General features: G+C 36.6%; 1 protein-coding gene across 7 annotated transcripts in view; it reads left to right on the top strand.

Annotated features, from left to right (window-relative positions):
• The window catches only part of Kiaa0408 (KIAA0408 ortholog), a 29,660-nt gene extending 19,353 nt beyond the window's left edge, over positions 1–10,307 (top strand). For 4 of the 7 annotated variants that reach the window (XM_031380683.1, XM_031380686.1, XM_031380684.1 and 1 more), the window contains exons 3-6: positions 1,662–2,006; positions 2,103–2,182; positions 4,062–5,241; positions 7,083–10,298. In XM_031380683.1, the coding sequence (XP_031236543.1) occupies positions 1,662–2,006; positions 2,103–2,182; positions 4,062–5,241; positions 7,083–7,247 (1,770 nt within the window). In that variant the 3' untranslated portion in view covers positions 7,248–10,298. Of the gene's footprint in view, positions 1–1,661; positions 2,007–2,102; positions 2,183–4,061; positions 5,242–7,082 lie in introns of all 7 variants that reach the window. The other 3 variants (XM_031380687.1, XM_031380688.1, XR_004121588.1) reach the window with 2 other exon arrangements.
• Positions 10,308–15,581: the final 5,274 nt, after the last annotated feature.

Consider the following 15,581-nt stretch of genomic DNA (forward strand, 5'->3'; position numbering starts at 1 on the left):
TTGAAGGCTGAGAGGAGTAATGGTTGAGGGTCTTTCTCATATAGTTATCAGATGCAGAATGAAAAGCTGTGTGTTATCAATAGCACAATTTCCCATGGGTTTGAAAATATAGCCATTGACTATTTATTCAGGAATCTCTCTCTCTCTCTCTCTCTCTCTCTCTCTCTCTCTCTCTCTCTCTCTCTCTCTCTCTCTCTCTCTCTCTCTCCTTTCAGTTTTGTTTCTTTGTGTAACAGCCGTAGCTATCCTGTGACTTGCTTTGTAGACTAGGCTGGTCTTGAACTCACAAAGATCTGCCTGATTCTTAAGTGCTGGAATTGGTGAGCACCACTATATTCAACCTATTCAGGCATTTGTAGAAGAGGACAACACCACCAATAATATCCTTAAATTTATCATGGCACTTTGGGGGGATGTTCCTCATATCACTCATGTTGAACAGCAGTTTGGTTCAAATAATTTATAGGCATAATTTTGTAAGCATCTAAACAATCAATTTACTGCTGTAGTTTGGTGGCTTCCTTACATTAGTCAATGAGATGAGTGATTATAATATTTATCAGTAAAAAAGCATCATGTATTCTTAATTTATTAATTATGTATGGTACTTCTGTGAACTAAAGTTATGCATAAGTATTAATTAAGTATATTATTATTACAGACATTTATTGTGTTTGTGAAATCTAGAGACATTTGCTTTCAAGTTATTTGACTTTCTGTTTTGAAATATGGTAAGCTTGTTCAAGATGTAAGCGTAAGGGGAATGTAACTTCCTTCTTCACCGTATGGGTGAACTAACAGAACTTCTGACTTGCATAAGTCCACCTTAAGAAATAGTTTGGGGTTGTCTTTAACAGAGGCAGTAAATGGACCAAGCTTTAGAACTCTGTTTTATCATGTATAACAATGATGAATTTGTTTTAATCAGAATAAAGAACTTTTAAAAATACATCTGTATCATTGTTGCATTAAAGATATCACTATAATATCTACACCTTGATAATGCAATTGACCCACTGAGGGGATGATTAGTAAGGGCTTAGTTAGATGGGAGAATATGTTGGTTTACTATATGGTATGGTCATCTATTCAGACAGTCAATGTTACTTTATAAGAGTGTATCATTAAAACATACAATTTTATTAATGTTAAACTCTTGTTATATCCAAAAAGCACTTAGAATAGTCAGTAATTGATTCGACACAGTGTAATTTTGTGAATGTATTTTTGCATTTTGTATAGATCCAGACTTAATTTATTTGTCAATGAGTTGATTTTTCATCAGAAAAGTAGAATGTGATGTCCATGCATTGCCTTACTAAAATCAGTCTTTATGGTTTATGATTCCCCGAAACTTTTCTGGCTAATCCCTATTTTAGAGACACTGCCTGTATGCATAAGCATTAACACCAATGGTAGTATATTGTAATATTGCAAAGAGAACTCAAATGAGTTGCTTAGTACTAAGAATATTTATCAAAGCTGGGTATACAGCTTTATTTCCAGTTCTCAGAGGCAGGTTCATTTTTAGGAGTTTGAAACCACTCTGGACTTCAGAATTTGTTCTATACTACACAGGGCTACAAAGTGAGAATGCCTTTAAAAGAACACATTGCTCAAGTAAATTAGGGAAAATGAGTTTTTAATTTTAATTTTTACAGCTTTGCCAGGAAGTAAATCTGAGGAGGAAAATGAACATGAATGAACATTCTAAGGTCATTGATCTTCGCCATGATCAAGATAAAATGGAATTTCCTCCAAATCACCTCAACTCAGGACAATGTGAACTCAGAGTGCTGAATCACAGAGATGATCCAGAAAAGGAAAAGAAAACAGAAAGGGATTTCCTTAGGGAAGAAAGTCAAGTGTCTCCAGAACAAAATATACATACAAAAACCAAAGTGGGGTTTCGGAATCCTTTGGCCACAGACAGGAAGGCATGTGAGACCTGGGCTGGTGAGAAGACTTCTAAGGAGAGTGAAGACTGTTCTGCCACCCTTAACACAGTAAGTCAGATGGGGTCAGCCAGGAGCTATTTCTAAAAAAGCATTTACACTGCAGCATGCTAACAGCAGCTCTCTCTTATGTGCTATGGTATGAAGGCTCTTGAAGAACTTGCAAAAGTTAGTGAAGAATTGTGCACCTTTCAAGAGGAAATCCAAAAGCATTCTAACCACAGAAGGTAGGTTGACACATGGGGTCTCTGTACACCAGAGAATAGAAAAGGATTCTGTTTATAGTCTATGAATCTACACTGACTCATTATGTATATCTTAGCTCATGATCCTTAAAAGTAATCTTCTAGTATGTTTCATAACTTATTAGGAATACTGTACGATATTCTTTCAGTGTTTAGGTAGAATAGACCGTCTGTACAGAATGATTATATGTCCTCTACTGAAGTTCTCTCTCCATCAGAGTTTTTGACCACAGGAAGAATATGCAAGTAGGCAAATCCAGTTAAATTGGCTTTTAAACTGTGACAGCTTTAACAGTGTGGTGTTTGAACAATGTAAGATGTTCTATTTAAACACTTTATGGTTGGGTCATTTATTTCTCAACAGTGATGTGTGTATGATAAAAGCAAATGTACATTTCAAAATAATACATTATATGTCTACGTGGCACAATCTCTTGTTTTAGGTCAGAATCACTATGTAAGTTTAAGACTAAATTCTAGCTAAGTTACAAAACAACAATTTAGAATTATGTGCATAATAAATATGGATTTATGGACTTAAATATTTAACAATATTTAAGTCATTGGGAAATCTGATACTCTCTTAGAATGAGATTTCCTATTATTATTTAGCTGTCTGGAAATTGAGAATTTCTGTGCTGATTTGCAAGAGTTTGTTAGCCACTGTGCACTGCCCTCTCTGCCCATTGAGCTTTCCTGTAGCCATTTGTTGATATGTTCTAATTGTACATCATTATAAGTTGTCATAGAAGCTCTTAATAAATTGTACAGTATGACTTATTTTACTTATGTGATTTTATTATTTGTTATTGTTGCTCTATTTGTGTTTTATGCAGAGACTTGGTATCTTTCATTTACAAATCATGTATAGTCCAAATTCTCATGGTGAAAATAGAACATGAAACTGGGTGAGTAGGGAGATAGGAAGATCTGGGAGGGGAGTTGAGGGAAGAATATGAGCAAAATATATTGTTTGAAATTCTCCCCCCCCCCAAAAAAAAAAAAGCCAAAAACATTGAAATGTGAAGCTTTCACAGTCATCCTTATGGTCTCCAGAAAGCACTTCAAAGCCTCAATGTGTGGCTTTGTTCTAAAGAGATTGTTCAAAGATTTGCCATGCTCTAGTATTTCTGTGTCATTCATTATCACTTTCTTTGCTCAGTGGGCAAACTTCATCAGAGCTCACTTCTTTGATTGATAAAATATAATCTTATTTTCCTTTCAAGTTCAAATGACACATTGCATTTGGAGTTATCTAGCACTCATGATACTACATTTAGAACAACATCATTCTCAATGCTATTTAAAACCCAAGGAGAAAAGTGAAGTTTAAAGAGGAATTATGAGTAGGGACTAGAAATTGCATAGGAAAACAGGAAGAAAAGCTATGGCAGAAGTCTAGAAATGGGAATGTCAAGAACAGAAACTCAGAGACTACATTGTCTAGTCTGAGTCTAGCATAAGTTTCAGATTATAGGTAAAATGATGGATGATACTGAATAAAAATTTGGGTTAGATCCATGAATGTAACACTGACAACTTTATCCTACAATAAAGAGGACTTGCAGCAGTGGATTTAGAATGTATGTGTTTTTGTGTGTGTGAGTGTGTGTGTGTGTGTGTGTGTGTAACATATATAATCATATTACTTATATCATTTATATATAGCATTACTGGTATATGACATTATTTATATATGTACACACACTATATATGTAAGTATATATTTATGGATATATAAACATTTGATCAAATTATGATTCTTTTTCTATAGCAGAAATGCATTTTTTAAATTTTGGCTTTTCAAAGCTCATTTTGAAAAGAAAATTGTCACTAATACACCTTGACCTATAATGTTTAGGATGAAATCAGATCCTGTTCTCCAGGAAATCCCAAATGCAATCCATGTGCCTCATGAGGACTACTTGATCAACAATGGCCAGGGCATTCTTCCAACCAATTTGGAGAAAGAAATGCAGAAAAAGAATCTGAGCTGTGCTGATGGACTCCAAAACAATTCTATGAACAACTGTGGAATTGGTACAACTGGTTTACAAAGAAGTGAAACTCCACCAACTCCCCCTCCAAGAAGTACCTCTCGAAATCTCCCCAGCTCATATTCTGAACAAGCCCAAGAAAGACTAAAGGAAAGTTTATACCACAGGTGGGTGGTCCGTGAGATTCAAGACAAAACAAATAACAATCCTCATTTCCTCTTGAGGCGGTCCCCATTGTTTTCAGAAGAAGGCAAGAGTTTGAAAGATAGTACCATGTTTTCCTCTTGGACACCAGAAGTCAAAATAGATAGAAATCTTCCAGGTAACAAAGATGTTGGACTTAATTTGTGGTTGTGTGACACTGTGTTAGGTACAAAAGAGAGCCCTTCCAGGCCATCTCAAAAAACCAGTTTTACCTCCAGGGGAGCAAAATTTGAAAAGGTGTTTCCAGATAACCCTACAAAATTGCATCTTGATCTTCCTGTGAACAATGATTTTCTTCCCTCAGTGACACAGAAGGACCCAGTTAGAAGTTACAACTGCAATTTTGAACCAACTCCAACGAATGGAAAGCTAGCTGCAAAGATCGATGAGTTTAACAGAACTGTTTTTAGAACAGACAGAAGTTGTCAAGCAATACAACAAAGTGAAAGCTATACAAAATCACCTAACAATCTCAATACCTGTGATATCTCCACTGCTCACAGCGCTGACATATCAGAAAGTGACAGAGGGACCAGTGTTCTGAAAGCTAGTGTCGATATGCCTGTGCCCATGGAAACTCTGTTTAGTGATCCCACAAAAGTATACCCAGCAGGCCTGGTCAAACAAATGCAGACACGTGAGAGTCCCAGCAGCTATCAGCTTATGCTCCAAGAGCATGATTGGAGATCAAGCAATTTTTCTAGCCGGCCAAGGTCAGCTGATCCCAGATCAAATTATGGTGTTGTGGAAAAGCTGCTGAAAACCTATGAGACAGAGACAAAGTCTGCACTGCAAAACTCAAAATGCTTCAGGGATAACTGGACCAAATGTGGCTCTGATGTAAGTGGTTGCATCATATTGAGTCAATGTTTCAAATGCGTCAAATGGAACATTTGCTGTATATGGGAAATCAGCAATTGGGTCAAGGAGTAGATTCAAATAAGATATCAGAGTTGAGAAAGCAAGGACTACATCCATCTTTAGCAATAGCTCTGAAATCAGTTCAGGTGCTTGATCATGTAAGTAGGGTGCAGACATATTTTAGCATCTTCCTAACGTCTTGACACTCTGTAAGGAAACAACTTAATATGAGTTAAGGTATGGTTTGTAAAACTTTAACTGGTACATTATTTCTTTAAGATAAATAATATTAGAGACACCTGTGCTGACCTGTGCCTTTAATTTCAACACTCAGTAGACAGAAGCAGGTGGATCTCTTGAGACTGGAGTGGTTTCCCAAATGATTCCAGACTATCTGGTACTCTGCAGTGAGATCAAGCCTCAATAGTAATAGAAAGACAGACAGACAGACAGACAGACAGACATACAGACAGACAGATAGGCATAGGATTAATATAAGATGATTTCAAGAACCTGGGGAAAGCGATTTGTTTCCTTTAAAAAAACAGAATACAAAAAAATCAGAATACATATTTGTTGATTTACAGAGTTTTACTCTAAAAGTTTATTATTTCTGTACACACATAATAACTTTCACTTTCTCAGTTATGTCTGGTTCATACTTTCCCACCTTATAACCCATCTCCTCATAGGGTTAGCCATATGAATGTGTGGGTAAAGCAAAAATTTGAAACAATGTCTAGTAGAACTCTTATGTTTGTGCCACTAAAAGACTGTCTACAAAACACAGCTAGTCATAGATAGTCTTTACATGAAAAATAATAGAAATGGGTACTTAAATAAGCCTTTATCCTTCTGTTTTTATCCACTTAAAAGTGATAGTCTTCATTAATTGTAAAGGGAAAGATCAAGCAAGTTGTTATTTACTATGAAGACTCATACAAAATATCTTTGAATATATGTAACTTAACATGCTTATAAGATGTTGTATGGTGTGCTAATGTCATTAGCAAGCATTTCAAATAATTTCCTGGTTTTTGCACTTCTCTTCACTTTAGTTGAAACTATAAATCTGTGGAGCTGTGACTGGAGACAAACAAAAACCAACAAATTTCTCCTGAACTAAGAAAAAATAAATGCTGAGTGTTTTTTCCTTTTCACGGATTAGGGATTTGTGAAGCACTATTTTGCTGTTGACCCTTTGGAACAGATTGCATTGCTTTGTTTCATTAAAAACAAAAACAAAAACAAAAACAAAAAAATCAGTGAATTAAACTTAAGTCTCCAGAGAGACAATAAAACAATTGAGGTGATTGCTTGTGTGTCGTCAGTGAGATAACGGCATCTGAGTCTGTCCTTGCTGCCTGTCTCAGATGTAAGAACAGCAGCTTTATTAGGAAGACTAGTTGGAGGAAATGGAGTGATGGCTGAACAGAAAAGAGCACTTACTCTTCTTCCAGAAGACCTGAGTTCAATTCCCGGTTACCACATGGAATCTCACATGTGTCTGTAACTCTAGTTCCAGAAATCCACTGGAACTAGACATCTAACCTCCATGTAGACCAGTCACATACATGGGGCACATACATACAGACCAACCACCCATATATAGAAAATAAAAATAAATAAACCTAAAAGATTTTCTTGAAAGAAGGCCCATTGGAACAATAAGTATAAAACCTCATGAACACTTTTATTATTGTTACGATGATGATGATGATGATGATGATGATGATGATGATGATGATGATGATCAAAAGAATATTTCCTGGATAAAGGTGGAATGTATTAAGAAATTACAACAATTATTTATGTTGTAGGAGTCCACAGCAGTGAAAGCCTCCAATGGAAAAGGATTTTCCCGACCGGCTAGACCAGCAAATCGTCGGCTCCCATCCAGATGGGCATCCAGATTGCCAGCTGCACCCCCAACCTTGCGGAGGACTGCCCACAGCTATAAAATCTCTCTGCAAACAGAAGCCTAGATACTCTAGACTTCTAGCCTGGATTGCTGGATTACAGAAGTTCTCATACCTTTTGCCAAACTGAATATTGAGAATGTTGACAGACAGTCCTGTTCTCTTCTGTATCATCTACGGCCAATAGGACAAGCAATCTAAATCCCAACTTTCCATCACCAGTCTTCAGTGTTTTTAATCTATGGGATAAGTATCTCCTTGTACTTTAATTTATTATATTAGATGTTTTTATTGCCATCCTCATTGACTTTCCAATATGATGTAAGTTGAGATAGTGTACAATACTGTATATTCTACCTTTCCTTGCAAATGCAGAAAACAAGGTTCTGTGCATGGCAAAGTATTTGTGGGTGCATGTGTTATCATAGGAAGTATTCTGGTATGTATTTAGATAAAAATTTATGTGCTAGTGTTGACTTTGAAATTATAACATGTAGATCTATATATTCTTTGTGTTTATTTTAAAGTTTTGAAAATATACAATCCTATTTATATTTTGCATACCTTTTAATAAGTACTCACCTAAGGCATTTGATGTTCATGAATCATTTAAAGACTTTCTTGGCTAACAACTATGTTAAAAAATAAGAATTATACACAAACCTAACATTAACAGTTTTCCTGAAATCAATCTTAAATAGCATTTTAACCCATATGAAGATAGCTGATACTATTGATTTTTTTGTTAAATGAAAATGTCACAGGTTTAATGTATCAGTCTTCTACAGCAATCATAAGATGCTCACACATGCTTTTATATATCATCAGGTAGTCTTATATGGCTTTAACTGTATACTTGTTTCTCAGAGCCAGGATCATTAGACTGCCTTAATAATGACAATACAACGTAATGAATTTATTTTGTCATTCTTAGTAACAAACATTCTTTAAATGAGATAAAGAAAGGCATCAAATTGTGCTGAATTTTCTTTTTTGTTAAAATTGTCCTGAGTTTTCAGTTGTCTGCTTTATCTGGAATTCCTCTGTAGAGGTAAGTTGCTTGGTTTTTTTGGTTTGTTTGTTTGTTTATGTTTTGGTTTTTTCTTCATTTTTTTCTAATCATATCCCCAAAATTAGTAGATAAAAGACTAATTCACTTTTTTATGGGAAACAAGAATGAACAGGAACAATTTTTTGTTGACAGTTCAATTATATTGTGTTTTTTATACTGTGTAAAAAGGCCTTAAACTAAACTGAGCATTGACAATAACATAAGAAACAGAGATGTACATCAGGGGTATAATCTGCTTACACCTGATATGTGAAATGTACTGAGAAGTGGCCTAGAAGAAGTACAAAAGTTAACATACTTAAAATTCTACATTAATGATCTTAGAAACAACTTTGCTGCACATTGTTCCCTTATAAAAGCCATTATTTTACATGGCTTGTTAAATATTAATTCTAATTCACCCAAAAATGTTGAGAAATTCTCTTTGCCAAACAGAATCAGTGGACTTCCTGCTTATAATACCCTAGCCACTAAAAGGATTCCACCTTATTATACCATTTCCTGAAGTAAAGAAAATAATTTTCAAATCACAGATTGCCTTAAAAGGCTCGAGACTGTAGCACCGTGATGGCAAGATTTATCATTTACAGTAAGAAGACTTCTAGGGCATAAATGGTATTAGGTGTCTAGAATGTGAGTTTGGCACAAATCATGAAGGTTCTAGATCCACTTTTCTCAATCTTTCATACATTGGGGGTCTTTTCTACCACTGGAGAGTAGCCTGGACATCAGATGCTAATTATAGTCTACTTTTCCACTAAAGGATAGAAAACACCAGAGAAGTGGTTACTTGGGGCATGAAATGATAACCTAAAACTATTGCTGTGCTCAAAACTGTACCTCGGTGTCCCTGAATCCCAGGCAGTCTGGGAATGATCTGTAGCCCCTGTCTTTATGTTCAAATCTGAATGTTGAGGTCCCCTTTAAAAATGGGAACTCCTTATCTCATCCCAAAAATAATAAAGAAAGACTCCCAGCAGTGGGGACCTGAGATTCTTAGAGTCTTTAATAAAACAAAATAATGAAATATATTTGACGACCACCCTGACTTCGAAGCAGGCGTGCTGAGTAGAACCTGTGTGGGTTAGGACTTGGGTACTGTCTTTGATCACTTATTACTTTCTTTTGTTATCAACAAACAATTGCCTTGCCAGGCTTCAGAACCTTAGCTGCCTTTTCTATTATCATCTGAATAGACAAATGGGACCATTTTAATACCATATATTAATGTGAGTCATAGAATATTAGAACTGAGAAAAATTAGCTCTTAGTCCAGCTCCTTGACTAGAAAACTGAAGAAACTAAAACAAATTGATTAGTCTATATTCTCTTTTAAAGTAGTCTATAAATTTTATGGGAAAGTTTGCCAGGGAAGTAGAAGTTGTCACTGAAAATATTTTTTGAATTGTTGTGATTTTTAACTGCTTCTTTTTTCTATGCTGGGTAGACATTTTCTTCCTTGAAACCTTCATTATGCCATCATCTTTTAATCATTTACAGGAATATTCTATTAAGAGTATCTATTTAGAGATGTTTTCCCTAGCACATTTTGAAAAAACTAAAGGTCTTTTTTTCACAGGGGATTATTGAAACTTTTAGCTGACCTCAGAATGAGAGTACTTGAATATCTCTCTTTTTCTCTCCCTCTCTCCCTCCCTCCATCCCCCTTTTGCTCTGTTTGCACTTTTATGTACATTATCAATATTTGCCTTATATCCCCAAACCAAATGTAAAAATATAAGTGATAATTTATATTATTCAACACTTCAAACATGACCCATGTCTTTCACTTGTCCTTATAGGAAATGAAGAGAGGTCTCATTATCCTGACCTTCCGAAAACATGATTTACTTCTATGTAAATGACTTAACAAGGCCACCACAAAGTCTTAAAACAAAACAAAACAAAACATCCAATTCCCAAAAGAGTATTAAGTTCCATTAAAACCATCTTTAAAATTACATTTTTGTTGGGTGAAAAATAATTACTTGATATTGAAGTCTTCAGCCACTGGAAGCTATTAAATAAAATAAGTTTGGAAACACTGTTGTAGACACAATAATGTCTTTATCTTCTTCCTTCTGATACTGAATACCAGTTGGGCTGTGAGTCCAAACTTAAATGCATCTATTGTTTAGTTCAGCTGCCCCATAATGACCACAGACTTTATGACAAACCAGTTGAAAGCCACATACAACACCACACAGCTTTGCTTGTATATCCACTATATTCCTTCTAAATGGTATTAAATCTCTGAAGTTAGAACGTATATGATGAAATCAAATTAGTTTTAGGTAGATAACAATTGTTTGGTATAGTGTTCTATTGTTTTAAATTTTACATGTTTTTCTGAAGTAGAATTTATAACTTATACACTTCACTGAGAAACTGCACTTTTTAAAAAAGGGAGAGGCATTATGAGGCAAACAAAATAAATAAATTGGAAAGTCATTCTTAGGAAAACTTCAGAGGGATGCCTGCTCCTGAATCAGTTTACTTGCCATAGCAATTTATTTTTTATATCAGTAAATTGAATATTAGTAAAATAAATTATAAGACTTAAAATGGAGCCTATTTTGGGTAATCTTTTGAATCTAATAGATGACACTGGAGGAACCTGTCAAGTTGGCAGAGTCCAGGTTTGGAAGTATCTTCAAAATCACTGTCTTAGAAAAAGAGAGCAGACGGTATGGAGACATACTAAGAGGGGATTTGTTAGATTATCTGACATGATGCATTCTGGGTAGTTCTTCAATGGCTGGCTGCGTGCTGGAGAGTCTAAGAACCTGGTCACTGCTCAGTCCATGGGCTCTTCTGTACAGAAGAAGGATCATTGAAATCTGCTGGTCTTCAGTTCCCACTGGAAGGCTGAAGACACTGAGTGAGTATGTGAGACAAGGACATCAGGAGAGATGAGATGGTATCAGAAAGCACAGTCACAGTGGAAGCACAAAAGGCAACATTATCCCTTGAGCTTCTTCAGAACTGAAGTACAGTTAGAAGATGCCACTCACTTGGAGGAAGGGAGTGTCTCTCCTTTTGTGTAATAGGGGAAATTTCCCGTTTTAGAAAGCAACCTCACAGACATTCCCAGTGGCATGTTTCTTAGTTGACCCCAGATGTAATCATGTTGAAAACCAGTATCAATCATCAGGATCCCTGACAACATCTTCCTGAGGTGTTGCATCTCTGACACTATCCACAGCCCAGGGCTAGAAAGAAGCTAAGCCTCACTCTGACTATCCACAATCTGCTTTCCTGTATAAATTGCCCCATGTGTTACTTAGTTTGCCAAACACTTTCTTGGTGTATGATTTGTTTCCTTCGTATAGCAAATTTCAGGACAGACTTGGCAATTTCTCATTACAAAAAGGGAATTAAATACAATAACAACTGGTGTAAGTATCTCTCAAGATGGTATTTAGAAACAAGAAAGGCTCCTGAGGAAGCCTGCTCAATCCTTTCTTCCCATAAAGAAAAAGCAGAGGGAAAGAGGAGAAGCAGAGGGAAAGAGAAGAAGCGGAGGGAAAGAGAAGAAGCAGAGGGAAAGAGAAGAAGCGGAGGGAAAGAGGAGAAGCGGAGGGAAAGAGGAGAAGCAGAGGGAAAGAGAAGAAGCGGAGGGAAAGAGGAGAAGCGGAGGGAAAGAGGAGAAGCAGAGTTTGCTTTGGCCTTCTAGAGAGCTGGGTGTGATGCTCACTGCTGAGGCATATGTGTTTAACAACCAACACTCACATTAGAAAATTGGTTTCCATGATTACTCTCTGGATTCATAAGGATTTCTGGATAGAGAGTATGAGATGCTACAGTGAGTAATTGGAATCTATCCAGTGTGAACTGAATCCTGGCCTTTCTCTGTTTCAAAAGAATCATGAGAGTTTCACACTCCATAACAACAAACTGCAGAATAAAGGAGGGCCTGCACCGCAAGCACTCTTAACTCCTCCTTCCCATTGTGACAAGATGCCTATGAGTGGGTAACTTGGGGAACAGAACTGTAGTTTTTATACCTCTGGCAGCTTTGCTAGCAAACTGAGTGTCTGGTAATAACATTCCTTACAGCTAAGGCAGACTCCTGTTGCTGTGTCTTACTTAACATGTGAGTGGTATTCTTCCAGATCAGAATAAAAAAAAAAAATCCCAATCTTAAATAAAGCTAAGATTTATTTCTTTAACAAGGCCACAAATTTGTTTATTCTTGAGAAAGCCTCCTGATACTGTAATGAAAATGCCTATCATTTAACAATGTTGCAATGAGGTTAAGTTTTAATGTGAATTATGAAGGGGCACATTCAGACCATAGCAATCAATGAGTTACCTCCAATTTAAATCTCACTTAAGTTTGTTCCCTCACCATTTTCCAATTTGGGTCACAGTTTGTTTGTTTGTTTGTTTTCAAAAAGTAGTTCTGATTTCTTCTCTGTCAGGGTCCCAGTAGAACTGAGGAATCCCAGGAAAGAAACTGGCAGATGCAAGATCTGTAACCTGCAAAACAGAAGTAGGAAGTTAGGCCTGGTTTGTAGGCAACTAGGACAATAAATCATACAAAGCTGAAAGCAATGATGAGGCAGTACACCTTGGATTTTAGTATGGGACAGCTTTAGGAGCTGGAAATGGCAGGACACCATCAAAAACCACCACTGGGAAACACTAGACAGAACAAGAGTGGAGTAGTACTATCCCTCTTTCTCTCTCCCTTTATTGTTATTTTCTTTTTATTTCATCCTTGGAACATAAATGTTTCCTGAGAACACAATAAATAAAGTAGTCTATCCATGACTTCATAGAATAGATAAGAGAAAATTAGATAACCCAGAGACTACAAATTTCCATCTAATACATATAAAGAGACAAACTGTTTTAATAAGAACAGACTTCAGTCTCAAGGACAAACAAAGGCAATGTGATATGTGAAGAAGGTATAGCATCAATCATTCTCATAGTCGCTGTGTGACAGGAAGGGAACTGGGCTTCCAGGAATCTACATAATGGGATGTCTAGAGCAAGAATGTTCTGCATTCGTCCACTGTTGTCTAGTGGGAAGGACAAGGGGCCAGAAACAGACATTTTATGGCTCTAAGATTAATCCATGAAGAGGCAGGAAGCTCCCTAGGCAGATCTAGACCACAGGTATCACTGATGCCACTTATATCCCAGTGACTTATTCCAAGTTCATTTAAGAGCCCTCTGGCTCTTGTCTTCTCACTACACACTACTTTGGGTGGCACCATTCCCTAGGGTATGCTCCAGGACTGCATAGAGAGTGAGGGGCTGGAGAGATGACTTATCAGACAAGAGGACTTACTGCTCTTCTTAGAGGACCTAAGTTTAGTTCCTAGCATGCACGTTAAACAGCTCTCAACTATCTGCAGTTCCAGCACCAGGAAATCAAAGACTGTCTTCTCAGTCACCTGCACATACCCACGCACAGACATTCATATATACATACATTTAAAATAATAAACATAATAATAAAAACACAATGTGACCAGCTACTTCAATGTCCATTTCCTGTGACTTTCCTGCCATGATGAACTGTTAACTTCAAACTGGGCCAAAATAAACCATTCCTGCCTTGAGTTTGCTTCTGTTCAAGGGTTTTACAGCAGGAATAGCAACTAAGACACCCTAGTATCATGAACAGGATAAAATATTTGGCACTGAAATGTTAATATTGTTTTGTTCATCAATTACAGATGTATCAAAATTTTACAGCAACCACAAATAAAAATGTGGTGCATTCTAGTATTACATGAATTTAATAAAAATACTTGCCAACAGAACAAAAAGTTCATTAAGTTGGCACATGCCAACACATATTAATCCATGTCAGCATGGATTGATAATAGGCTTATAGAAGTTTGGAAAACAAATCAAAGAAAACCAAGAGTGACCCATTCGGCTGGTTCTGCACATCGTACTTCCTATCACTGAGATGTAGGATGAGTTCCTGTTCTCACTGCAGAGATAAAACCCAGGAAATAAGAAACTTTAGAGAAAAGAAGGCTCTTGGTTCTACTCCTCGTCCATCATGTAGAAAAGCCACGGCAGAGTTCAGAATGGCAGAAAAGCCTAGTGCAGACTCCTTATAAGACAAATCAGAGATATGGCACATAGATATGGTTTTGAGAAGATTTAATCCATTTCATCTAAGTTGTTTTATTTTATATGTAGTTTCTTTCATATGATCATTAAAATGACTGAAGAATCTATACAAGTTTGCTATTATTATTATTATTAATTATTATTATTATTATTATTATTATTATTATGTCATTACTGATAGTTGCCTGCTCCCTCTTACTTTCCAAGTCCTCCCTCTTCCCCTCTTCTTCCCTATCTATGTCTTTTGGATGCGCTAGAGATTGTACCTACAGCCTTACACATGCTGGCAAGTGTTCTGTCACTGACTTGTATCCCTGATCTCTCTCTCTCTTCCTCTCTTCTCATGTTATCATCATTAGTCCAAGTTTGTCAATTTTACTTATCTTTTCAATAGATACACTTTTGTCTTCATACAGTTTCTGTTCTCATTTTCACGTAGACCTGCTGTGACCTACATTATTTTCTCCTTTCTTTTGTGTCTATTTTTGTAATTTTTCCCAGTTCCTTCAGTGTGACATTGAGATAACTAATTTGATCATTCTATCCCTTCCTAATGACAACATTTAAAATTTAAATGCACTTTATAGCACTACTTTCATGGCCTTGCACAAATTCCCATTTGTAGTTTTCACCTCAAGTCAGTTCTACTTAATTTTTTAATTAAATTATTCTACTTATTTATATTCCAAATGTTGCCCCCCTTCCAGGTCCTCCCACCCTTTGCCTCTGAGAGGGTACACTCCCTACCCCTTCACCCATCCCCCCACAGTATTCACCTTTCCTGTGGCATTAAGTCTTTACAGGATTAGGCGCATCCTCTCCCACTGAGGCCAGACAAGGCAGTCCTCGGCTACATATGTGCCTGGGCCCACAGACCAGATCATGTATGCTCTTTGGTTGGTGGTTGAGTCTCTGGGACCTCTGAGGAATCAGGGTTAGTTGATACTGTTGTTCTCCCTATGGAGTTACAATCACCTTCAACTCCTTCAGTCCTTCCCCAACACTTCCATATTAGTCCCTGACCTCAGTCCAATGGTTAACTCTAAGTATCTGCATCTGTCTCAGTCAGCTGCTGGTAGAGCCTCTCAGAGGACAGCCATAATAGTCTCCTGTCTGCAAGCACAAAAATATCTGTCTTTTTACTAGGTTGACAATGTCAGTTACTTATTTTTAAAAATTTGACAATTTGATGCATACATGCATTGCAGTGCACTGTGATTGTGTTT

The sequence above is a fragment of the Mastomys coucha genome, unplaced genomic scaffold, assembly GCF_008632895.1.
Source record: "Mastomys coucha isolate ucsf_1 unplaced genomic scaffold, UCSF_Mcou_1 pScaffold2, whole genome shotgun sequence".
Lineage (NCBI taxonomy): Eukaryota > Metazoa > Chordata > Mammalia > Rodentia > Muridae > Mastomys > Mastomys coucha.